At 48.7% G+C, this 24,262-nt stretch overlaps 3 protein-coding genes and 1 long non-coding RNA gene across 11 annotated transcripts in view; 1 reads left to right on the top strand and 3 right to left on the bottom strand.

Annotated features, from left to right (window-relative positions):
• Positions 1-8,399, bottom strand: part of LOC133510701 (low-density lipoprotein receptor-related protein 8-like) — a 44,123-nt gene extending 35,724 nt beyond the window's left edge. For all 7 annotated transcript variants that reach the window (XR_009797687.1, XR_009797686.1, XR_009797685.1 and 4 more), the window contains exons 1-2: positions 8,215-8,399; positions 7,786-7,902 (exon numbers count right to left, since the gene is read on the bottom strand). Coding sequence is in view for 3 of the 7 variants with exons in the window: in XM_061838933.1 (XP_061694917.1) it covers positions 7,786-7,902; positions 8,215-8,281 (184 nt within the window). In the remaining 4 variants the exon portion in view is untranslated. The remainder of the gene's footprint in view (positions 1-7,785; positions 7,903-8,214) is intronic.
• Positions 6,899-7,343, bottom strand: LOC133510704 (uncharacterized). The gene is made up of 2 exons (XR_009797689.1): positions 7,280-7,343; positions 6,899-7,198 (listed from the first exon to the last, which is right to left on the bottom strand). It is a non-coding gene; the product is annotated as an uncharacterized LOC133510704 (long non-coding RNA).
• Positions 8,400-12,421: 4,022 nt separating the features above from the next.
• On the top strand, positions 12,422-13,051 carry tmem125b (transmembrane protein 125b). The gene has a single exon (XM_061839559.1). It carries the CDS (start codon positions 12,422-12,424, stop codon positions 13,049-13,051), a length of 630 nt encoding a protein of 209 aa, XP_061695543.1.
• A 5,894-nt stretch (positions 13,052-18,945) lies between these two features.
• LOC133510621 (protein shisa-like-2A) lies at positions 18,946-23,521 on the bottom strand. Of its 2 annotated transcripts, XM_061838723.1 has the most exons (4): positions 21,970-23,521; positions 20,310-20,446; positions 20,104-20,227; positions 18,946-19,794 (listed from the first exon to the last, which is right to left on the bottom strand). In XM_061838723.1, exons 1-4 carry the CDS (start codon positions 22,146-22,148, stop codon positions 19,707-19,709), a joined length of 528 nt encoding a protein of 175 aa, XP_061694707.1. In that variant the 5' UTR covers positions 22,149-23,521; the 3' UTR covers positions 18,946-19,706. The 2 variants fall into 2 exon arrangements, with proteins under 2 accessions (XP_061694707.1, XP_061694708.1); XM_061838724.1 differs by lacking the exon at positions 18,946-19,794 and having other exon boundaries at positions 20,044-20,227.
• Positions 23,522-24,262: the final 741 nt, after the last annotated feature.

Raw genomic sequence — 24,262 nt, 5'->3', positions numbered from 1 at the left:
CCGTCCGTCTCCGGGCTGAGCTTAGCAGCCGAACTTTGATCGTCGTCTTCCTCCTCCGAGCAGGAGAGGTCAGGAGAAAGCCATTTCCACGCTAACGATTACCATAACTTCATATCAGCACATTTTCTAACACTTCTGAGGAAGAAAAAAAAAAAAAACAACCTTTCCTCCGCTAAACTTCAGAGTTCTGACTTTGGCAGCAAGGCACGCTGCTGTCGCGGGCAAAGGAATGCCCTTTGGATTCTGATATGACATCTAGCATTTGAAAATGGAGGAGGCGCAAGGTCATTGAATTGATTTGAAAATGGAGGATTCCATTTTTTGAGGTCGAGCGGGCTACAAAGTGGAAGCGTCGATGATTTATTATCAGCCGAGTGTTGGTTAAACTGCCGCTTTGAGTATTGTTCTATATCTCCTCCTGCGGCTGACGGCACCGACACGGTGGATTATTTCTGCCAGACCCGATTACAGCACTTCATAAAATTCAAGTGGCAGGTACGGTGAATATAAAAAGTCTAAGCACCCCTGTTCAAATGCCAGCTTTTTGTGACGCAATAAAAAAAAAAAAAAAAAAATTGACGTCAGAGAGAAATCATTTCAAAATGTTTATTCCTCACCCGCCATTAATCTGACCTTTAACCTGTAACAACTCAATTGAAAAGAAAAAAATCTTTTCGAGAGGAAAACTAAAAATGTAACGTTAGGCGTGCGAAGACTCTCCGCTATGAAATGTGCCATTTAGCAGCGGTAATGAAGCAAGAATGGCCTCTATTTGAGCATTTGTGAGGATAGATGCATGGGGGGGGGGGGTCAAAAGGCAAAAGTTTGACACTGGCTGATGTTTGACAGCCGGCCATGACTTCCGCTCTCTCTCTCTCTCTCTCTCTCCATCTTTGCTAGCACCACACAAACTCATGTTAGCTAATAGCTCGCTTGGGACTTTGCAGACTTGCTAATGATGAATTTGAGCCCGCTGCACCGAGGCCCCCACCCGGCGCAACGGGCCTGCGGCCCTCGCCGAGTAAACAAACCCAAGCGTCTCCGCGTCGCTTGTCGGCTCGGCATCCTCGGAACAGCGTCGGCGCTAGTGGGAGTCGTACTGGCAGCCGCACCGAGACGCGAAAGTTCGCAAAGAGTTAAACATTTCGTATCAGACGGTCGTGTGTATGGAGGTGACGGGAGATTACAGGGAGTCCTCGGGTTAAGACGCTCTCCGCCTAAGACGTTTCGACTTGACAACGCCCGTCCCCGTCCGCCATTTTGTCTGGCTAATGCTTGTCCGTGTTTGTGCGCCGGGAGTCTCTTCGCATTTTTTGCCCTCCTTTTTCGACATTATCACCCCAAAGAAGAAAGCTGTGACTTTCAGCGATGCCTCTGAAGCCATAAGAAAATCCATTACCATGGAAACGGAGCTCAAAATCATAAAAAGATCGGCGAAAGGAGAGACACCGACACCACCAGGGCTTCAGTCGGTCACAATTATTAAAGACAAAGGCCGTAGTTTAGAGCACGTGAAGGGTTCTGGTCCCATGTCGGATAAAGTGATCACAAAACAAGGTTCTTTGAGACTTGTCGAGATGGAGAGGATTGAGGACCAACCAGGTTCCTTGGCAATAGCGCAGCACAGCCTCCCCTTCTTCTTCTCCAGCCACCTTTTCAGCAGTAAGGCTAACTACATCATCTTGTTCATTTCAATGTTCAATTTTTACACAAAATATTTTGATGAAAATCCTGACTTTAATGGCGGAATCCGACTTAAGTCGCTACTGTCGGAACCGATCTCAGTCGTAGACCGAGGACTCCCTGTATTGCCGACCCCAGTCTGCCCCCTCCCCCGCCCGCGCAGTTGCAGATGTTAAATTCATGAAGACCAATGAAGCAGGTCGTTACCACGTCTAAAGATGAGAGAAAAGGAAGGAAGCAGATGCGCAAAAGGATGCACGAACATCACTAATCAGAGCGAGGATAACACGAGACCTTGTGAAATGATGCAAATTGGAGGCAGCGTTTGTGGGTTCGTATCCCACTGGGGCCTCCACCCCCTGAGAAGGGTTGCGTCGGGAAGGGCATCCGGCGTAAAAATTGTGCCAAACATATATGTGCGTTCATCCGAGATGACACGCTGTGGCGACCCCGAAAGGGACAAGCCGAAAGAAGAAGAAGAAGGAGGCAGCGTTTTCTTGTTGTGTTGCGGAGGCTGACGTCGCCGTTGCCCCCACGCAAAAGTCCTCTTTGCAGTCTCACTCTGAGCAAATTCGACCGGCAAATGCATACATTTGGGATTACGCATATTGCAGTTTGTAATCTTCGCTGTGATTCGAGAGTGCCCTGACATCTATGATCTCGTAATTTACGTCCATCCGCGCATACACTGGTGTGCACACGCAATTGTGGGTGAGATTATGAATGTAATGCGCGCATTCGGAGACTTTAAGGTCAGCGGGCGACCGTGGGGGGATGGTGCCGCGTATGGAGATAAAAATGCGGTCTGGGGGTCCTTTAGCGGGATGACAACGCGGATGAGGAGGCAGGACATCGCCAAGAGCACGACCAGCCTTTTTTTTTTTTTTTTAATCGGCGCTTTCAAAGTTTTAGCAAGCGAGCAGACGCCAAGGGAGATTCAAACCCAGAACCTCTCGTCACTATGACATCACGCTGCCCTTTTCTACACTTTCAAGCCGCTAAAAATGGTGCTACTTGCACCAAATGTCAATGCAGTTGATAGACGCAATATCCGCACATTGATGATTATTTCAAAAGCATGGCGGCGGTGTCGCCGACGTCGTCGTGGAAATCCGGACCGAACTGTTTGTACTGTGGCAGTAAAAGCATCAATCTCATGTAAAGATCACCTCAAAGCCAGAGCAGATGTGTCATTTCTCTGTTTACAAGCCAAACGTTCGACGGCACTTCACTGCGCTCGCCCGCACGTGCAACCGGAAAAGATTCACGGCGGCAACCGGCTGAGAATCCCTTGAGAGTCCTTCTTAACGCATTTGGTGAGTTGCCAAAGCCGTCAGGACACCGAACAGCCTCAGCCGGTCGCGAGTCCGCCCAGGACCGCCGCTCACGACGAGGACGGCCACACCGTTGACACAGCAAGGCGTCAGTCAAAACTATTTTTTTTTTTTTTTTTTTTTTTAGTTGGCTTCAAGAAAGGATGAAAATGCTGTCATATGCCTGCCTGGCCAATAGTTGGCGATGTCATAGGGATAAAAAAAAAAAAAAAAACAATTCGCAAGCGCGCCAATGTGCAAACGCATCTTTGGAATACTCTTCATCAGTGTCTTTTCTGGTGGAAGTAGCAGTGGAGTAAATGGAGAAAGATTACTGCAGTAAACTGGTTTTCTTGTTCTGAAGTCAATGAAAAGGCCTCCACGCACGTACGTGGCCTCGATTTAAGTGCACTGTGCGGCACTTCATTTCCACTTTGAAGTGGCCGTCGCTTGAAAGAACACAAAAAAAGACATCAAAATGTTGTCGGAGGAAGGCAAACGCTCTTCACCACACAAACACAGAAATAATAACAAAACCACATCCACAATCTCATGTAACGTTGAAAGGAACAAGGGACAGAGCCCAACATGTTTTTCCATCGATCGAAAGTCGGAGAGAACGCATCAGTGTGACTCGTAACAAAAGTGGATGGCGATCACTTATCCTAACCTAAAATCTATCCTTCCATTTTTTTTTTTTTTTTGCCGCTTATCCTCACGAGGGTCGCAGAGAGTGCTGAACCCTATCCCAGCTGTCAACGGGCAGAAGGCGGGGTCAGGGTTGATCCTCAGTCGAACCCAAAAAAAATGTAAGGGCTTTTTAGGGCCATCCTTAGGGCCGACACGAAAAATTTAGGGCCATCGTGGGAAACGAAGAGTAAGGAAAAAAGACTCACCCAATGGTGCCATCGGCTGTTCTTGGTTCATCAGAGGTTCCGGTACCTGAGTACCTGCGACAGTGATCACCTGTCGCCCCTTGCGGTAGTTGTCATTGATGTGACCATCGTCAACGTCTTCACATAACAGTCTACATACAGAAAAACGGATTCTAACTACAATTGCAACTATGCACACACAAATGTCTTCTCCCGACGTCTGTCTCAGCACCCCTACGAGTCGAGCTCCTCGGTGCCTCCGAGGAGGCTCTCTTGTCCTTGGCTCTGCCTCTGAGTGCATTGGCCTCGGTGATGAACCTCAGCTTCCTCTTTTCTTCTGCCTCCTCAATAAGCGTTGATATGTCAGTCTCTATTCTGGCTTTTTTGCCTTTGAGGCCGTAGAGATGAAAAGTGGGCAGCGATGCCAAATGTGGCCAGGTACGAAGTCTTCCTTTCCCCACAGTGCTAGTTTTTAGCAATGTCACTGTCTGGGAACATGACTGCAAACACGTTCAAATTATTTTCACGAGATTTTTTTTAACTGTGACGGCTGCAGATCACTTTTTAAGTCCACACGATCTCTGCCTTTCACCAGTCCGCCTTCGTGTATTGAACGACGTTCACAGAGCCTGACTTCTGGCTGGTTGAAGTCGACGGCTGGACAACTGGAGGTGCTCGTACCACTGCCTGAAGTTGACGCTTCACTATCTTTATATTTTAGAAACAGATTCATACCAACGGAAGATGAGAGAGTCTTCGCCAAATCAGCGCGTCCCCCCCCCCGCTGCGACTCCAGCGCTTTGACGCCCATCTTTCCTCGCCGGTAGCTCTGCTTGCACAGATGGCAGTAAAACATGTGCCGATCTTTTGCATCTCGACGAACCCAGCTTCCAAACTCCTGACTTTCAACCCGACCAGCTTGAAAAACGCACTTCCCCGTGATACAAGTTGGATCGATGAAAGACGCAACGAAGACGAAGTGAAATGCCGACTCACGGAAATGAACAATGGAATATCGACGACAAGATGGCGACTCGTTGTCAACCCGGTGACTTCCGTTGACAATTTCCGGCTGTTTTTTTTTTTTTTTTTTTTCAATAAAAGATGATTTTTTTTTTTTTTTTAGGGAGAATTTTGGCGGAAGAGGTCCTCCCTTTGATTTTTTATAATTTAAGGCCTTTTTTGGGGGCTTGACCGGTTTTCGCAGATTTTAAGGACTTTTAGGAGCCCCTAAATGCACCTTCGAAAATTTAGGGGTTTTTAGGGACTTTTAGGGACGCGTGCGAACCCTGGGGGTACACCGTGAACTGGTCGCCAGCCAGTCGCAGGGCACGTGGAGACAACCAGCCGCACTCACAATCACACAGTCGCCCGATTTAGAGTGTCCGATTAATGTTGCCTTTTTTGGGGATGTGGGAGGAAACCGGAGGGCCCACCCGGAGGAAACCCACGGAAGCACAGGGGAGAACATGCGAGCTCCACACAGGCGGGTCCGCGATCGAACCCGGAACCTCAGAACTGTGAGGCCAACGCTTTACCAGCTGATCCCAGCGTGGCGCCAACCTGAAACCTAAAAATGAAGGAATTCACATTTAATTTCTGAAAGTGAGCCGACAGTTGAGGTGTGTTCAGCGCGCATGACAAAGACGTTTTTTTTTTTTTTGCTTAAATTTTGCCGCTTTTGGGTCGGCGCTGGTCGGAGGCGTCACGGCAGATGTCACGCATGACATTTTGCGTAAGCCGTCTGGATGTGGAATTGCCTAAACTGCAACCACCCGTGGAGTGTAAACGTGATCTTTGTGTGCACACAATTGGAACGGAGGGCCAGCTCAACGGCGTCTCGTGTCTTCCTGCGCTGGCTGTCGCGCTGCATTTCGACGCTGCGAAATTCGGTGGAAGCCAGCAAAACGTGTAAACTCATTTTTCGGGATGAAACAGCCGTGTGAGAGAAACAAGCGTCGCTATGTAGATCAGCTCAGGAAGCAGGATTGTGCGCGGCGCTCCAGGCAAACGGGAACGCGGGTAGAAAGCGTCTGCGTGCATGTGAGGAGGTGCAAGTTTGCCTCCTGAGCCCAAATCGCCCCAGACACAAAAGAACGCAGCGCGACGCCAAACGCGCTTTGGCACGGCTTCGCCGCTCCTTCCTTAAGAATGTAGGCCACTGGCTCGCCGTCAGGAAAGAAACCAGAAGTCCATTTTGTTCGTGTCGACGGCGCATCCGAGACGCTCCATCGGTGTTGATGCGCCCACACCGTCGCGGTCGCTCGTTTCCAATCGTACGAAGCATGTCAGGAATCTTCTGGGACCGTCGTCGCAACAGCTACTTCAAATCCAAACCCTCCCCTTGAGGAGTATGCCCCCCCGGCCCCTCCCGCCTGGAATCTGACACCCTTTCCCAGACTTTTCTGTCTCTGCCTCAAGCATTTCTGAAAGGATTCTCCCGGCCCGTCACAGCCGTCTCGATGTGCCCCCCCGAGGACCCCCCCGGAGCTTGGGAAAGGAAAACAAAGTTCAGACGGGGTCAGGTCGGGGTAGCAACGAGGCTGCTCCCGCGCAGCCATGTTCTTCTCGACCAGGAACCGTCAGATGCTCGCCATGAGCCGCAACGTTGACAAGGCGAAGCAGCCACGAGGTGCCGTGCCGTAACTTTAGCCTCTTTTGCCGCACTGAGGCGGACTCTCTTCCCTAACCTGCTGGTTCATCGTCTGACTGAGAAAACTCGCAAATTAGCTTTGAAATGGATCATCCTGGAACTTCTCCGACACCCCTCAAACACTGACTGAAACTGGAGCCGTGACCGCTCTAATGATGCCCCTCCAAAACCAGACTGTATGTAGTATTGGTCCGGGAGGTAACAATTTGCACGTGTTCCAGAACCAAAAGAAGTATTTCCCCATCCTGTCGAGGTCACGTGAGCAACTCAAGACACATATCTTTCTTTTTGTCCAAGTGTGCTCAAACTTCAACATACAGCGTCGACCAGCAAACAACAACGAGATGAGTTCAAAGGTAACGCTAGCAAAAAGGTCCAGTGACATTATCTGATTGCAATAAGTACAGGTGGGCAAAATATTAGGGACAGTCTCATAAAATCCAGTACAAGAGCCGCATCAAAAACAAATCTTTGCAAAGATAATAATGCTCGGTCGGGTTTTGACAGATGAAAACGTACAGCCCGCAATTTGCGACAAGTCACAAGTCGTTCCAGTCAACTGTGTCGTTTGTTTTCGTTGGAGAGGGCAGAAAAGTAGCGGTGGCTAATGGGCATCAGCCAGGCCTGCACGGGAATCGCAACGTAACTTGCAAGACGGTCGCATATTTTGCCAGCTGTGATGACAATATCATGACATAATCAGCAAGGATACAATACACAGATGGAAGTGCAAAAAATAGCAAAGATTCACTCACGCTTTTAGGGAGTGTCAGCTGGATGCGGAAATTGGCTGATCGCGGCCTGGCACGGTCCCCCCCCCCCCCCCCACGAATAACGAGCTCCACTGTACGTGCATCTCTTATGACGGGGGACGTTGCCCCCACCAACATGGCCGCCACGTAGGCGCATCTTTTAGCTGGCTGCTGCGGTGCGCTGGCATATCTGCTCTCCTTCCGACTCATTTGTAGTTTTTCGGACCGATATTGTGGTGAGGGAGCCAACGCTACCCATTGCAATATTATTATTTCATAATCCTAAAGTACATCTCCATTTTGATCAAATGTTGACAGATCTTCTATTGGACCCCATTAGAGTGAGCACGTGTACCTAATGATCTGACACGCAGGTGTGTGTCGCTCACGTCATCTCACATCCAAATGTTATGTTTTTTTTTTTAATCATCCTGCTTTATGCTCACTTTTTTTTTGTTTCATTGGGAAAAGGCATCGTCACGTGACACCCGCCCGTCGCGGACACTCACGGCAATTTTCTTCGTCGCTGTTGTCCGAGCAGTCGTCGTCATCGTCGCACCTCCACAGGGTGGGAATGCATCTTTTGTTGTTGCACTGGAACTGTCCATCCTCGCACTCCTCCGTCACTGGAGGGGGGGGGGGCGCAAGAAAGGGAGTTTAGCATCCAGATGGATGAATAACAAAACCGACGTCTGCTGCTCCAACCGTCATTCGCAAATGAACGCCTAATTAATATGCAGCATGCATTAAGGTCAATTAGCCGGTAGGGGGGGGGGTCATGTGTCGTCATAAATGGACTTTGGCTCGGTTCGGGAAGCGGAAAGCAAATTCATTTGAATAAAGCAAAGATTCCTTGAGGATGACAGACACGCACGCGCCGCTCAGCTTCATTCAGCATCCACCGTGCGCGCGCGCGTGTGTTCAGAGTGTGCACTGACCTTCTGACGTGACGAACCTCGGCGCCGCCACGCAAAAAAGAAACAGTATCCTCACGTCGGGACACATTTCCGGTGGAAACGAGACAAAGCCCCTCAAAATACAAAAAAATAAAAATAAAAGGACGGGAAAAAAAAACAAAAGGGCAAACGAGCTGGGCTCGCAGCGAGGCTGTCTGCGCCGTCGTACGCGCCCCACGACACCAGCAGCATCCACTCCCGAAGAGCCCGCCCCTCCATCGAGCCCCCCCCCCCCCCCCGCGTCGTCAGCGGCCCGCTCATTGGATGCCCGCAGCGTGACGACAGCACCGCGGGTGAAAGACAATAGAAGACGATCCCGACGAGATCCACGACGAGACCGGTTCCGACATCGCTCAGTTCCTTCAAAACGAGACAAAGTGCTGAGATGGGATTCGCGTGAAAAAGAAAACTCCAACTCCCAACCGGAAGTCAAACTAAAAAAATAAATATAAAGAAAAAGCTATTTACAAGTTGGGATCGGTTCAGCTCTCTTGCGTGTGAATCTAAAGAGTACATACATTGCATATCAAATGATTCATAATGACGACTCTAGAGTTATACTTTGGGGGCTGGCACATCGTCCAAGTTTGAAAACACATTTGTCCTCCCAACGCACATAAATAAATTTTCATTTCAATTTCAGCACCAACAACAGTTTGTTTAGATTTTGCCGTTTACGACGAGATTGATCGGCTTTTCCTTGCAAGTGCCTTCTGGGCTTCCGTATCGCCCTCCGGATTGAAATCCTCGTCAGAAGTCATCGCAAATTACCCCCCCCCCCCCCCCCTTGGAGACGTCCCACGAGTATTTGGAAGGATTGTTGTCGTTTTTTGCCCGCTGGGGTTCGATCGGTTGACCTTTCACCCCACGACGTCAGCCTGGTCCTATTCCACATTTTGTAGCTCGTTTTAGTCCTGCGAGGCGGTTTTAAATGGTGCGGTACTCGGACCCGCTTCTGTTTTGTATCGCACGCGCGTTATCGCAGGGGTTGAACGGATTCATTTGGCGCCTGAAAAGAATCAACAAGATCCTTTTCCTTTCGGTTGCACCACCGGTCACAGTTTCGACGAACGTTCTGTTCCATTGAGCTTCAAATTGCCGAGAAACCAAACCACAGAGGTCCCGTCTCGTCAAGCGGAGCTCTGCTCATTTAGTCTGTAAACAGAAATTTCATCTCTTCATCCTCAGCGTTGGGGATTATTGCCATATCTGTCGCTGTTTTTAAAATGTAAGACAGATTTTCAAAGTTGCTAAACTATCTTCGGTGATGTCAATGCCAATAAAATAATAAATGCTTCCTACAGTACAGAAGACAGAGTACAATCAGATGTTTGCTAACAAGGACTTCAAAGAGAAGAATTGCTCTTCTGGAGGTGTCCGTCATGACCCGCGTGTGATTTGTGAATAATTGCAGTGTTATTATTGTTTTTGAGACGTTCACGTGGTGCACCCCTTGGTTGAAAGTGCAGCAGCAACAACAACGAAACGTAATTGGACGTGATGCTGTCTGCTCCAGGCCTTTAAGTCCTGTCGGTTGCCACGACAACGGCCGCAATCCTCTCCTCCACGCCGCAACTTTATTGGCTGTAAATGCCGCTGTTTGTGCGGAGGCACGCGCGTCCCGAGCGGGGGGGGGGGGGGGGATTACTTTGTCGTTGAGTTGATCTCCACGAAAAATGAATGAATCCGCCGTGGCCTACATTTTTTAAGACCACCTTGTTGGCTCCACTTCGGACCTGGTCCTGTAAACAAAAATAAAATATATTTGTGCGAAGAAAGAGCCGCGGAGGAACAAGGTCCCTTTTCCTGCACCCGCTACTGTTACCTTTCACATCATTTGCATGTAAATGAGGAATATCACATTATTGCTGAGGGTATATTAATAACAGACTTGTTGAGCAGTGAGCTGCCAGACTGAAGTCAAGTAAAGCGCATCTCGTCCTTTCGATTGGACCAACTTTTAGCGCCACTTGACAACTTCTCCCCCCGCCCGCAGCTGAGCGCAAACGTACCGCGGGGATGGAAAATTGCTCGACTCCCACATCCCGACTTTCCTGCCGAACATACTGGAAAATTGAATCGGGCCGCCTCGGCAGGTGTGACGTGGACAAGCTGAGCTGGACTCCGCCGCTCGCGCGTCGCTGGCTCTCGTATCTCATCCTCCTATTTCGAGGACACGTTTGATGCAATTACCACAGTTAAAGAAGAAAATGGCATCGCGGATTAAAGGTCTTTTTTTTTTTTTTTGTAATTAATTGAACATCAACAGTTTTCTGTTATGGTGTTGCTGCAAGTCGTGCTGGAATGGCGCTTGAATAGAATCAAATGATTATTATTCCTGTTGATGTTGTTTGGAATAAGAAATTGCAATGAAAATTTTAAAAATGCGCGACTGATTTGCTAAAAAAAAAAAAAAAAGTGCCTTCATCTCTTGGTGGAGCTTGTTGCGTCCAGAAGTCCTTCAAGTGTGTGTAGTACTGCGATGAAGTCGCAAAAAAAAAGGGACTTTCTGCACGCTTCTATGCTGCCCTCTGCTGGTTGGTATTTCAAACTACACAGCGCACCTCCAGAAACTCTCCTCGATCAACATCAGAACATCAGTGAACCCCCCCCCCATCCCACCCCACCCCCTCCCACTTTTAGCCGCAACTCAGCTGCCAAAAATGTGCAGTACTGTACTTACTGTCCCCGCCATTTAGCAAATTGGAAATGATTTTGCTCATTGTCATTAACCTAAAAGAGAAAAAAAAATCATGAAAGACATGAAATTATAGCCGTGACTGTATTTTTCCTTTTCCTTTTGGCTTATCCCGTTATCATCTTCATCTTAGATGAACGCGTATTTCATTTTATGATTCTAAATCAATTACATAGTGAAGCACACAAGCATGCAAACGTCATCAACACGATCTTTCAATATGATATTCCAATGATCAAAGGTGTTGACTTTTAATTTTTCCACCCATCCATCAGTTTTCTTTGCCACTTATCCTCATGAGGGTTGCGGGGAGCGCTGGAGCCTATCCCAGCTGTCAACAGGCAGGAGGCGGGGACGCCCTGAACTGGTCGCCGGCCAATCGCAGGGCGCATCGAGACAAACAGTCGTACTCACAATCACACCTCGGGGCAATTTAGAGTGTCCAATTAATGCGAGCATCTTTTTGGGATGGCAGGGACGGGGGAGAACATGCAAAGTCCACACGGGCGGGGGCGGGATCGAACCCGGGTCCTCGGAACTGCGAGGCCAACGCTTTACCGGCTGATCCCCACCATGCCGCCCCTTTTAATTTTCATCCTTATTTTTTTTTCATTTCCAGGGAGTCGTTGGTTTATGGCATCATGTATGAGACGAGTCTGCAGCGCCTGTCAGTCGTGGCGTTATTGCGCAACGAGGCCACATCGTGGCAAAAAGTGAAGGTGAAAAAAAACGGTTCAAAAAAATAACGGAAAATCTCATTTTCATCAAAATTAAAACCTAATATTAAGTACAAATTGTGTGTTTCCCCCCCCCCCCAACAATTTCCAACTGTCATCAGTTTGTGTCCCAATATTTCTGTTCCTATCGCTGACTTTTTATGAGTGGAGCAAAATAATAGTGACGAACGAAGATTGATCGGATTGAAATCCAAGCAGTGCGAGTGTGACGCAATGTTTTGGATCACAGAACCGCCATTATTGTGATTATTATTGTGCCCCCCGCCCCCCGACGCCACCTCGGACGGTCGGCGTGCCGCCGTTGTGTGGCCTCATTGTGCGGCGAACAAGTGCGGTTGCCTCATCAGCCTCGCGAGAGGGGAGGCGTCGTGTCACTGTGACCGTTCGGTCCGCCGGCTGCTCGGCCCGCGCAAAATCCATCCGGCGCCTTCTACGGAGCTGCATTTGCCAAGCGCTTCGGTCCAGCTGTTGTCGGGGCAACCGAAAGCCTTGCTTAATGGTGACTGATTCATCCACACTAATGGAGATCGTTCGTCATCGAGCCCAAACGAGCCCGTGGCCCACGTTGCCAGATGGAAAGGAGACGGATGGACGGTGACCCCGCGACCCGCGACCCGCGACCCTCACCTTTGGGAGCGACTGGCCCGCAACCTTTCTGAAGTTCTTGTGGTTTCTGTGCAGTTGGTACCTTGGGGTGGAGGCGGGGAAGATTCTTTCGACTAAATCCGCTCTCGCCAGGAACCGACCGGGCAGCATGCCCGAAACGCAGGACCCGGACCTCCTCCGGCGGCGTTCCCCGGAGGAGCAGGCGGAGCTGCGGTGGTTCCGAGAGCCGCGTCGGTCTCTGCTGTGTTTCTGCGCTTCGGTGGCCCTCATACTTGCTTTGGGCCTGGGCGGCGTGGGCTTCCTCTCCGCCGGCGGCTCCGGCGTGCCCGGCGAGTGGCGTCTCGGGGTCGGCGCCACGCTGTGTCTCCTCTCCCTGGCGCTTCTCCTCAAGCAGCTTCTCAGCTCCGCCATCCAAGACACCAACTGCGTGCGCAGCCGGCGGCGGATCGACCAGCTAAAGAGCGGCGGACGGGCCGACCCGGCGCTGGTCCTGGTTGCGGGTCTGGCGGTCACGCTGTGCGGGACGCTTTTACTCTTACGGTGCGGCCCGGGCGACGGCGGGGGGGACGTGCGGGGGTCCGGTCTGGCCCTGGTCGCCGCGGGCCTCGGCGTGGCTCTGGCGGTTGCGGGATACGTCGGGCTGGTCTACCTCAGGAGAAGAAGGGAGCGCACCGGGAGGAGGACGGCGGCCGGCTCGGTCCGGGTCTTCTGTGTCTCGGGAGGACGGACCGACCGGGCCGGGAGAGGAACCGCCTCCGGCAGAGCCGACCTCAACTGAGGCACGCAAAGAAACCGGACTCGTGGAATTGTCCTTCAGTTTGTTCTCACTCAAGAATTCTTCCTCATTTTTAGAATTTTTAGAATCTGTTGTTGCTGCACAGATTCTGTCATGCAAACAGAGATGAAAACAATTACTGTTTTCTGATCAATCATAAGGTGATTGCAAAATGATATTTGTTGTTTAACTAGGTTTGTTCTTAATGTTTTTGTACCACGAATCAATGTAATACGACCCGTTTGGAAACAAAAGTCATGATTCCGAGCCTTCTTGAAGGCATCATGACTGAGACTGCAGCGCCTGTCAGTCGTGACGTCATTGTGCGATGACGTCACGCCGTGACAAAAAGTAAAGGTGAAAAAAACGGTTAAAAAAAAATAATACAAAATCTAATTTTCATCAAAATTAAAACCTAATGTTAGTGTTTTTTTTTCAGCAATTTCCAACTGTAATCAGTTTGTGTACTAACCTGATGATGGATGCTTATATTTCATTCTTTATGCCCACATTTATACTAATATTCAACAACCCAAATCTATATCATTTCAAAAACATTTATTGTGACTAATATCTGTATCGATGAATACATGCCGTTGTTTTATCAGAGCGACTAAAGTTGTTGTCTCTTGTGTACTTGTACTTGAAAACGACTTTTGGTTTGTTGCTGTTCTAATTTCAAACGGTGGCGTGTCGAATTCTATACAGTATGCACACGACATTTTACTTTCATTTTTTTTCGGTAATATTCCAATCATATACTGGATTGGGCGGCACGGTGAATCAGCTGCAAAGCGTTGGGCTCGATCCCGGACCCGCCTGTGTGTTCTTCCCGTGCCTGTGTGGGTTTTCTCCGGGTGGGCACTCCGATTTCCTCCCACATCCCCAAAGACATGCAGCATTGACTGGACGCTCTAAATTGCCCCTAGGTGCGATTGTGAGTGCGACTGTTTGTTTCTATGTGTCCTCATACACGTACAACACTGGATTATCGATGCCGTCTGAAACGGGCGACAGGTTGGCACACCTACCTCACATTTCTGCGGTCGCGGGTTCGAATCCGCCCCGGCCTCTAGTTTGCGCCATCGTTTCTGCCCACGTCCCCAAAAGATCCTGGCCGGGTCGAAGGGGGACTCTAAATTGCTCGTCGGTGCGACCGTGAGCGCGGCCAGTGAAAAAGTAGCAAAAAGCAAATCAAGTTATTCATTAACGCCTCGGACCTCTTAAGAGGTGCGACGCAACCTTTGGACGCCGAGTCGAGTCTTTCTTGCAGGAGGAGAAACGCAACAGTCTTGAAAAGTAAAACTCAGAACTGCGCACAGACAAACAAAACAGAGTTCAGTTACTCCGACAGGTAGGTCATCCCTCTTTTGTGGTTCTGTTAGGTTAGGACAACAAGTTAGTATTTGGAACTCGGTGGATTTGGGTCAGTGAGACGTGATCGTTTACCTTTGTTACCCTGAAACTTGTTTACGGCCTCAGATGAAACCGTCAAGCTTTCAAATTAATTCCAATTCAATTTAAATGTCATTCTGTTCAAAAAAAAAAAAAAATCTACAAATTGATTGATAGCTTAAGACTAAAAAGTCTCGTAGCCCCATGACGAATATTTCAAAAGGTGCGTCAGAAAAGTTTGTGAACCGGCGTCGCAAAGTCGTCCCCCCCCCCCCAAAAAAAGTCAAAGAAACTACAAACTCCCTGTGCGAGTTTCCCTTTTCATTGTCAGCCAGCCGCATCTACAAAGAGATCGTGCGGCATTTTGCTACGTCAGTGCGCAAGATAGCGAAATAAGTGAGCTGCACAATGGTGTTGATCGCGATGCGCTGAGCATCGGGCGGTTCCCTCTCCCTCATTGTGGTGAGAGGGAGGCGCTCCGAAGACGCCAACGACCTCAAAATCGTTGCGAGCGTGACAGAAAAGTCTTTGCCGTCCGAATGTTTAAAAACTCCCTTTTCGGGGGAATTTCCACCCGGCGTGACGCGAGTCCTGGACCTTTTTTGACACAGCTCATAGGTCGCACGCGGGGGTTGCTATGAGACGCTGTGATGTCATTGCAAGTGTTCCAGTCGATGGTTTCGCATGGGTGACTTCTTTCAGCACTCTGAGTGCAATTAGAAGTTCTGGCCTGATACACGGGCAGGAAAATATCATCACTCTCTGAAGGCAAAAGCGCATATCCTTGCCATCGGAGGGTTTTTTTTTGGTTTACGGTCGCTGCACAGCATTTGCCAACAACGTAAGAGCCGACATGATTGCTTCTGTCGTGCTCCTCCAGCCAAAATGCTCTTTTGTTTGATTAGGTTCCCTCGCAGGCTCGAGAAATGATCCGGTGGACGTGCGGCATCGTTGCGTTTCTCGCCTTTTGTGAAACGTTGATGAAAGAAGCAGATTGCGCGCCGCCGTATGAAAGGGAGGCCCAGAACGCCTCTCAAGGAAGCGGCCATCTCGCCAACGCCACTGACACTCGAGGTAAAAATCAATAAAAGATCCATGCAGGGAATTTTACAAGATGTGTTTCAGAACTTTGAGCTCCAGCGAGAGATTTACGAGAACAGTGTTTTTTGTGTTGTTGGTTTTTTTTTTTTTTTTTACGACACTGCGGCAATCCTCAATTTACTGCATCTCCCAACCTCTCGTCAGGGCTCAGCGACGAAGACGACAGCCCGAAGGGTCCGGAATGGTCGTACCTGGCGGCCGGACTGGGCGCAGCCCTCGCCCTCTCCCTGGTCATCATCTCGGCCGTCAAGTTCCGCGTCTTCAGTCGCTTCCTGGCCAGCTACAGACACTCCTTGCTGCAGGAGTCCGACGGGCTCAGCCAGTACGGCCAAGACGAGGTTTCCTTTCCGAGCAACGTGTCGGGCCGGGTCGGGGCGGCGGGAGGCGAGCTTGAGGAAGACGACGACGGCTTCATCGAAGATAATTACATTCAGACAGCTGAGAAAGTCCGGGCAGAGAGAGAAGGAGAGGACCAGGACGGGTACGGCATCGAGGACAGCGATGATGATCTGCAGTTCACGATAGACTGAGCTGATGTAAAACTGGCGCAGCAGCTGCTTCTTAGCGCCTCTTCCACAGATATTGAGATCGAGACGCCGTCGCACAAAAGACAGATAAAATTAGCAGAATAACGTAAAACGAGTTTCCACCAGATCTTGTCAAAAACCATTTGGAGGGCCACCAAAGAACAGATGACAGCTTGGTGAGGTTCTGACGGCCTTGCGCCATCAATGCAACGGCCCACGCCAAAAATCCTCCGCCAACCAGGAAATAACCCCTTAACTCACAAATCTTGTTTTTTTTGTTTTTTTTAACACTTCTGTGCTCACTTTGTTCTCTGAAGAGGTTCAAGATCTAACTGAGCGACATTCAAGGTAAAGTATAAAGGACGGAGGAAAAGACGCGATGGTCCTGTCAATGATTTCATCACTGAAGCAGGTTCCCCATTTCTGGATATGTTTTATTCAGAAATTATACATACAGAACACATCTGGACCTGCAAAGCATTCAAATCATAAAATACACTGAATTGAACATTAGATTAGAAATGATTTACCAGATGAAGTTGGAGCAATTTAACCAGTTCACAATATCAGACCGACTGGTGAGCACATCAAACAATTGTGCACAGAGAGATGAAAAACTAAAATCAAAAAATTAAATTCCTTACATGAATGTTTCTAATTTTTCCCCATTCGGCTTCCTAATCTGTGTTTTATTTGTATATGCAGAAGGAAATTTCCAATGTTGAGGATTGTGTTCGATATGAAATGTCTTCTTTGTATGAAAAATAAATCTTACTCGAGCTGCTCGGCGCATCGTTTTCATCATTTTTCCGTACTTTGTGTTGCGGCGCTGTTCCTAAGCGCAACAAACGAAAGAAGAAGGTCTTGAGTGTCTCAGAGACAGCCACCGGTTTCCTTTTGGGTTTGCATGTTGTCCTCACGTGTGGTACCTCGACTTGCGAAATTCATCGTTTTGCAACATGAATTTTTCATAAGTAGAAGTGCATTTTACTTGTGCGGTGACTTTTTTTTTTTTTTTTGGCTCTAATCTCAGAAAGCCGTAGATAGAATAGGTTCAAGTAAAGAAATCCAGAAAAAGTCACAAACCTCCGGTACGACTCAAATGCAGGACTTTTAGGCAGAGGCATTACGGTCAGGGTATTTTGTTCCGGAAACTGGGTCATACACGGTGTAGCAGTCCGACAAGGCCGAGGTACAGAAACGCTAGGCTAGGCGCTATCCAAAAGGCATGCAGCAAGGTCCGATGACTGTGGGGCAAACTAACAACTCAACGGGACAGGATCAAACAAAAGGGCACACAATCGCTGTGATGAGGGTTCCTCTTACCCGTAGAAGTGGAGAGTCCCACAGGCAGTGAATGCAACTCACTAATGCAAGGCAACAAACTGGCAAATGCCAGTGCCAAAAACTCCCACGTTAATTACAGTCCCAATGTGAAACAGCTGTGACCCCTGACAGGTGTCACCGCCCAGAGGAGTGGCCTGGCCACGCCCCTTTTGGGAGTGGCCAACTCTTGCTCATGACAGAAAGTAGAGAACTGTATTTATTTTTTCACAAACAACCGACATTTCCCATTTTTGAGGCACACATGTACGTAATAATCCAGAGTCAGGCCCAAGAATCTATTGGAGTTCCAGCAACAGTCGGCAAAGATGAAAAACACCACAAGCGCCACTTGAGTTTGGTTTGGCCTTGCAAAACCAGCAAGGAGCCAAAGCTGAAGACGTCAACATTGCATCGCATTTCCGACGTTCACTCGCGGCGGCGGTTTCACTTCCTGCTTTTCTTTTCTGGACAAAAGCAGCAAGAAAAAGTGCCGTACGCTATTTTCCCTCTTTTGGGATTTGACTTTCTGGGCTGGTTGTTGAGTCCACCGATTTGTCCGGTCAATTAGCTTGAAGACTGAACCAGACTTGCTATTTTACACGGGCACGTGTGGACAAAATAATTGGAACAAAAATGTTTAATACAGGCTTCCGTTTTCAAGAAAATCATCAGATCGTTTGATCCATGCGGCAGTTGAAAAAACAAACTAGCATTGAAAACAATACCTTTATAGCGACAATAACATTTATCTCTAAGGGGAACTGTAATTTACACGATTTCACGTTTCTGTATTTTGGGTTGAAATTTCATGCAGCGGAACCAGAAAATGTCCTCCGACGGTGGAATGTTCCAGAAGCATTTGGCGAGTTACGTACTTTCTTTCTTTCTTTTGTGGTCATCTGTTTGTGCTCGCAAAGTCCCTGAAGAAGAAGAGATCACAACTGTGGCTACAAAAGCGCAATTGCACCAGCAACACCCTGAAAAAGCCTCACAGTCGATTTTTTTGGGCTTGATGGCACATTAAATATGCAACCACGTGCAGCAGATTTCTTTGGACAATGAAAGCGCTTTTAAAGGGCCAGTGACAGGAAAAGCAGGATTTTAGTATGTTTTTCATTTTTTAAAAAAGGCAGCCGGTATGGCCCCATCCGGTTTTTCATGACTTTGCCGTGTATGGCTTTTTGTCGAGGGATTTGTTTTGGAGAAGAAGCAGGAAGTGACATTATCGGCAGGAGCGCACTCAGGCGGCCTCGTGTGTTTTTACCAGTTTTACCTGCGTTGTTCCTTCGTGTTCGCCAAAATGCCGGCTCGTTGCATTGCTTGATATTGCTCGAACACTCGGGAGGATGGATTTACTCTTCGTATTTTCCCAAAAGACCCGGTTCGGCGTGAAAGATGTATTGGGTTCCAAATGACGGGTAGGTGTGTATACAGCTACTAAAAAAAAAAAAAAAAACAATAGTTGGAGGGGGGGGGGGGGCAAGCGACTGGCGGCTGGCCACAGCTGAGTACGCTACATACTATCATACATACTGTCTGGGAATCATCTAAATATGGCTCGAAACGACGGGGTAAAATTCCCCCGTCCACTTCACTCGATTGTGAGATGTTCCCTTCTTTGAAAAGAGCTTCCGTGTCCCGTAGCAAGTGGCACTCCGTTTTTTCAATAACGAATGTCTGCTGATGACGTCGCAGGCAATACGGCCGCCACTTGGATGTCCAGTGAGACTTCCGCAACTTTGCGTATGGATGACGCGCTCTCCCCTCATATTTATTTTTTCGTATAGACATTGAAGTGAATAATGTTATACCTCTTTTTCATTACAATAGCTACTTTGGAATGTTTCTCGGTATGTCCGTGGCCCTTTAAATACGCAACGACGTGCAGCAGATTTCTTTGGACAATGAGAGCGCCTTTGATGATTTGGCTTTATGCGCCATCTGCCTTCTCGTGGTTGAATTCAACGAGTGTGGCGGGAAAGGCGGCATTGAGCGACGGCAGCGGGTCGGGATCCCGGCGCCGAAGGCACCCGATTCATGGCTACGTGGACGTAAGAAATCGCCTTGTTTGGCGCTCGCAAAACACGAAAGAATTCGAGCTGGATCGTCAAAAGCTACAACCTGGAGATGGCGTGGTGAGTGTAAAAACAGAGGTGAACGCTGCGCTAAGCGTAGAGAAAGAAATTAGATGAAAGGCGGATCGCGGCGGCAAAATGCGGCATTGGAACGATCACGACGTCGCACAAACACAACCGACAAACTGAAGGATTCTGAACAAGCGAAATGGAAACGTGAACGCGGGCGATTCCTCAAACTGCCACCGATGCCAGTGCGGAGCCTGCACGAGGAAACTCTTTTGCTTGCCTCGTACGCACACTGCTTGCATTTTGACCGGCACTAAAAAAACAAAAAAAAAAACAAATTACGGACGAAAGCAGACAAAAGAAACACCCTTGAAATCCTTTGTGTGTTTGTTTTGAGTCACAAATTAGCTTTCCACGAAAGGCGTTGCTTGCAACAAGATGAACAGGGCCAAAAATATCGTGAATTTCTCCCCTTTTTTTTTTTTTTTTTTTTTTTTTTTGTCTCCTCTCTCTCCCTCCAGATCCAGACCGCGTCATCCACCTGAAGTGGTTCGGTCCGTTTGTAAAAAGCTTCTACGAGGGACCCTCCACCCTTACGCCCGTGAGAGTGGCCGTGAAGCACCTCTGGAAAAGGCGCTCCGGGTCCGCGGGCTGCTTGTCAGATTGCAACTTCCTGTTCGTGAAGTACTTTCGGAACCCCTGCGGACCGGAGGCGCGTTCCTCTCCCGCCGGGCCGGATCCTTCCCCTGCCGGCGGAGGCGCAAAGGTGACACATGCGGAGGATCAATTCAGGCTTGAAACAAAGAAACGAACAACGAGAATGCTGACCTGGTGCTCGTAAGGCTACGTTGTTGTCACGGCGACTGGGTTTGGTGGCGATAAAGAGGTAGCCCAGAACGCAGACTGTAACCAGGAAGGCCAGAAGGATCACCGCTGCGAAAGACAAGCCTACAAGGGCCAGAATACTTGGGGGGGGGGGGGGGGGGGGGAAAGAAAAGGACAATACAACGTCAGCATCAAGGAGTTCAGATGCAAAGTCGTTTTGCTGCATGCGCGCGACGACCCCGTCGTGGGCCGGACCCAAAATGCACCACTCACGAGGCTCAGCGGGAGTTTGGGAAGAGTCTTTGTTCGATCCCAAAACGCCGGTAAACAGCAGTAGCAGATCCGGCGGGCGTAAGAGGAAGCTCAATAACGGGTCGGGGTTCGGTACACGGCATGGCGAGAGTTGCGGGAACGTGACACGGCAAAGACCGGACCGCGCGCGTGGCCGTAAATACGTGCGACGTAATTACATGGATGAAACACATCGGGGACCGGCACCGCCGCGACAGACCCGACCCGACGGCGTCAAGCGGATTTTCCTTTCTCCATAAAGGTACTTTGTTGCATCAGATCGGGTGGATGCGACACCACAAAAGAAAAATACAGACGCACATCAACTGAAAAATTCAAAATTCAAACTCAAAATCATTTTGCTGCTCCTTGATGACAATTAAGGTAGAAGTTCTGGAAAGGTTCTTGACCGGCGTCAGACTGGAAGCGGTTGTCGTGACAACAACAGCGCAGTGAATGTAAAGTCTTGTTCAAAAATAGCTTTTGAAAATTTATTTGGATCATATTCACAAGTTCAAAAAAAAGATTTCTTCTTTTCAGAAAGGCGCAACATCAACAGCTTGCAAAGTGACATTATGAATTCATTTATGAATAATATTCCTTATAGGGTTGTATAAATGTCAACAGGTGCCACCCGGGCTTACTGGCCGTTTTGCCGTCCAATTGCAAGAACATGGACTGGTTCTGCCCGTCTTTGTGACAGAGAGGAGAACAAAAATATTTGAATTTGCGATAATTTTTCAGACAAGTGACCCCTCAAAAGCCATCCTGGCCAGGATGCAATGATTTTATGACATTATTTCATAACTTTTTTTTAACTTGACGAGATACAATGAAAATCTGAAATCATTTTTCAATCCCTTAATAACATTTCAAATACTATTGCATTCCGATTTGATGAAATGAAGTATATCCAATATTAATAGGAATCAAAGTCAAATATATATATCCGTCCATCCATCCATTTTCTTTGCTGCTTATCCTCACAAGGGTCGCGCAAGGAGTGCCGGAGGAGGCGGGGGTACACCCTGAACTGGTCGCCAGCCAATCGAAGGGCATATGGAGACAAACAGTTGCACTCGCAGTCACACCTTGGGGCAATTTAGAGTGTCCAACTGATGTTGCGTGTTTTTGAAATGTGAGAGGAAAGCCGGAGTGGCCACCCAGAGAAAAGCCACGCACCAACGGGGAGAACATGCAAACTCCACACAGGCGGGGCCGGGATCGAACCCGGGTCCTCGGAACTGTGAGGCCAACGCTTTCCAGGTGGTCCACCGTGCCGCCCAAATATATATATATATATGATCATTTCTTCTAATATCATCACGATAAATCAAATGTCTTTTTGAAGAATGTTGCGGTTAAAAGTTACCTGAGCCACCACATGTAAGCGTAGTCGTAGGCATAAAAGCTGTCGGGGTCGTCGCAGCAATACTTCAAGTCGTTAAAGCCGCAGCAGAAGCGAGCGGCGGCGTTGGCCGGCCTGGGGCAGGCGAAGGCGTCCACCGCCACGTCGTCGGCGCCGAGGTAGCCGCTGCACACCGCGCTCATGCTGACGCCGGGAAGCGCTCCACCGGCGGAGCGTGTGCGCGCGCCTGCCCGAGTGCTCGAGCGCTGGGGCAGATGGCAACGCTCCAATTGCTCATCATCAATATGATGGGGGGGGGGAGCCAATCAGACCGTTTCTCTCTCTCTCTCTCTCTCTCTCGCTCGCTCTATTGTGTTTGATTGAATGTACATTCATAGCTTTGGACAATCATTCGGTCGGAAGAGACCACACAAGTGTTCGCTTTTCGAGGGTTTTTGTGCGGCGGCGGCGGCGGCTCAACGTTTGCACCAATGTCAAACCATCATCATCGCCAATCAGCGATTGAACCGACGTTCGGGGTGCCGTCGAGCCCCCGAGAGCGCACAGTGCCACAGGATGTCCTGGATTGAGCCAAGATTGCGCCTACAAATTCAATACACTCGTGCGCTGATTACGGAAGCGCTCGAACAAAATCTAATCGGAGCCCAAAACTTTGCCGCACTCTTCTCGGATGTTTTCCGATGAACGGTTTACGAGCTGAGCGCGGCGCGGCGGAGCGGTCAACTTCTGAACTTGCTCTGTTCAACACGTCTGGCCCACCAAAATCAATGAGCGGAACACCAAAACCGACAGATCGCGCTAATCCCAGATTATCTCCTGCTCCAGTCCAGAAACAGGGGCAAAAAAAAAAAATTGCCAGAAGGGGATTATTTCACAGCGTTGGTGGATTGGGACAAAAAAAAAAAAAAAACAAAAAAAAAAACTGCTCGTTCATAAACGTTACTCACACAAGTCCGACTCAGATGTCTACCGAGACATTTCTGGTAATCCACACGATCGAGGAGGGGTGCGCGTCCAATTTGAAGAGAACCGGGCCCGTGACCTTTTCCGAAGTCTTGTTATGCGCACGCCTTCGCAGACTGGAGAGGCTCGCGACTGCGACTGCGCCTGCGACATGCCTCGACGTGTCCGGCATGTAGATGTCGGCATTTTTCAGATTACGCAGCAGCACATGTGACATCTGGGATTACAATTAGAGTCGTATCATCCTTCGTGTGGAAGCCCGTTATGAAAACATAAATGAAACGAGAGCTTTGCTATCCGTGCAATCGCTCGCATTTCTCTCCCTTTGATTTCACATTTTCTTCTGTTTTAATTTTTTGAACTCATATTTTCCATCCGGCACATATTGGGCCCCCAAATCGATAATAACTTTGCAGGAGCCTTAAAACACTGACATATCATAGATGTAGATAGATGTATTTGTTTTGTGTGTGCGCAGTTGTCTATGCATGCATGTGTGCACCTACACGCACGCACGTGTACACACAAACGCGCACACACGCACGCACGCAAGCGTATATATGTACGTGCACATAGACACACATTGTGTGGCGTGCGCGTCTATAGAGCATTGTATCTATATAATAAAGCAATATTTGACTCGTGTAGTATCAATGTGTATGCAGTATGAGACCATTAACCTTGTATGTATTTGTTTTGTGTGTATGTGTGTGCATACGTGCGTGCACATGCATGCAAACACATTCACATCTACATGCACGCACACATACGCGCGTGTAGACACATTTGTGTACGAACACGCACACATACACACGTTGTGTGGCGTACGCGTCTATAGAGCATTGCAACTATATAATAAAGCAATATTTGACTCGTGTAGTATCAATGTGTATGCAGTATGAGACCATTAACCTTGTATGTATTTGTTTTGTGTGTATGTGTGTGCATACACGCGTGCACATGCATGCAAACACATACACATCTACATTCGCGCGTGTAGACGCATTTGTGTACGGACACGCACACATACACACATTGTGTGGCGTACGCGTCTATAGAGCATTGCAACTATATAATAAAGCAATATTTGATTTGTAAATAGTGTAGTGTCAATGTGTATGCAGTATGAGACCATTAACCTTGTATGTATTTGTTTTGTGTGTACGTGGGTGCGTGTGTGCGGGTGTCTGTGCATGCATGCATGCGTGCACACGCACGCACGCACACACAAACGCACGCGCACGTAGATGCATATGTGTACGGACACGCGCACATACACACAAAACTGTGTGGCGTGCGGGTCTATCGAACATTGTAACTATGTAATAAAGCA

The sequence above is a fragment of the Syngnathoides biaculeatus genome, chromosome 13, assembly GCF_019802595.1.
Source record: "Syngnathoides biaculeatus isolate LvHL_M chromosome 13, ASM1980259v1, whole genome shotgun sequence".
NCBI classification, from domain to species: Eukaryota; Metazoa; Chordata; class Actinopteri; order Syngnathiformes; family Syngnathidae; genus Syngnathoides; species Syngnathoides biaculeatus.
This window is presented reverse-complemented; position numbering and strand designations above follow the sequence as displayed.

What these genes read in the sequence shown, in the direction of transcription:
- tmem125b (XM_061839559.1), top strand. Translation starts at nt 12,422, where the DNA reads ATGCCCGAAACGCAGGACCCGGACCTCCTCCGGCGGCGTTCCCCGGAG.
- LOC133510621 (XM_061838723.1), bottom strand. Translation starts at nt 22,148, where the DNA reads ATGAGCGCGGTGTGCAGCGGCTACCTCGGCGCCGACGACGTGGCGGTG. An exon ending in CGTAGCCTTACGAGCACCAG is followed by an intron (nt 20,228 to 20,309) that starts GTCAGCATTCTC and finishes CTCCGCCGGCAG; the next exon opens with GGGAAGGATCCGGCCCGGCG. An exon ending in CCGGAGCGCCTTTTCCAGAG is followed by an intron (nt 19,795 to 20,103) that starts GTGCTTCACGGC and finishes TTGTTTTTTTAG; the next exon opens with TGCCGGTCAAAATGCAAGCA.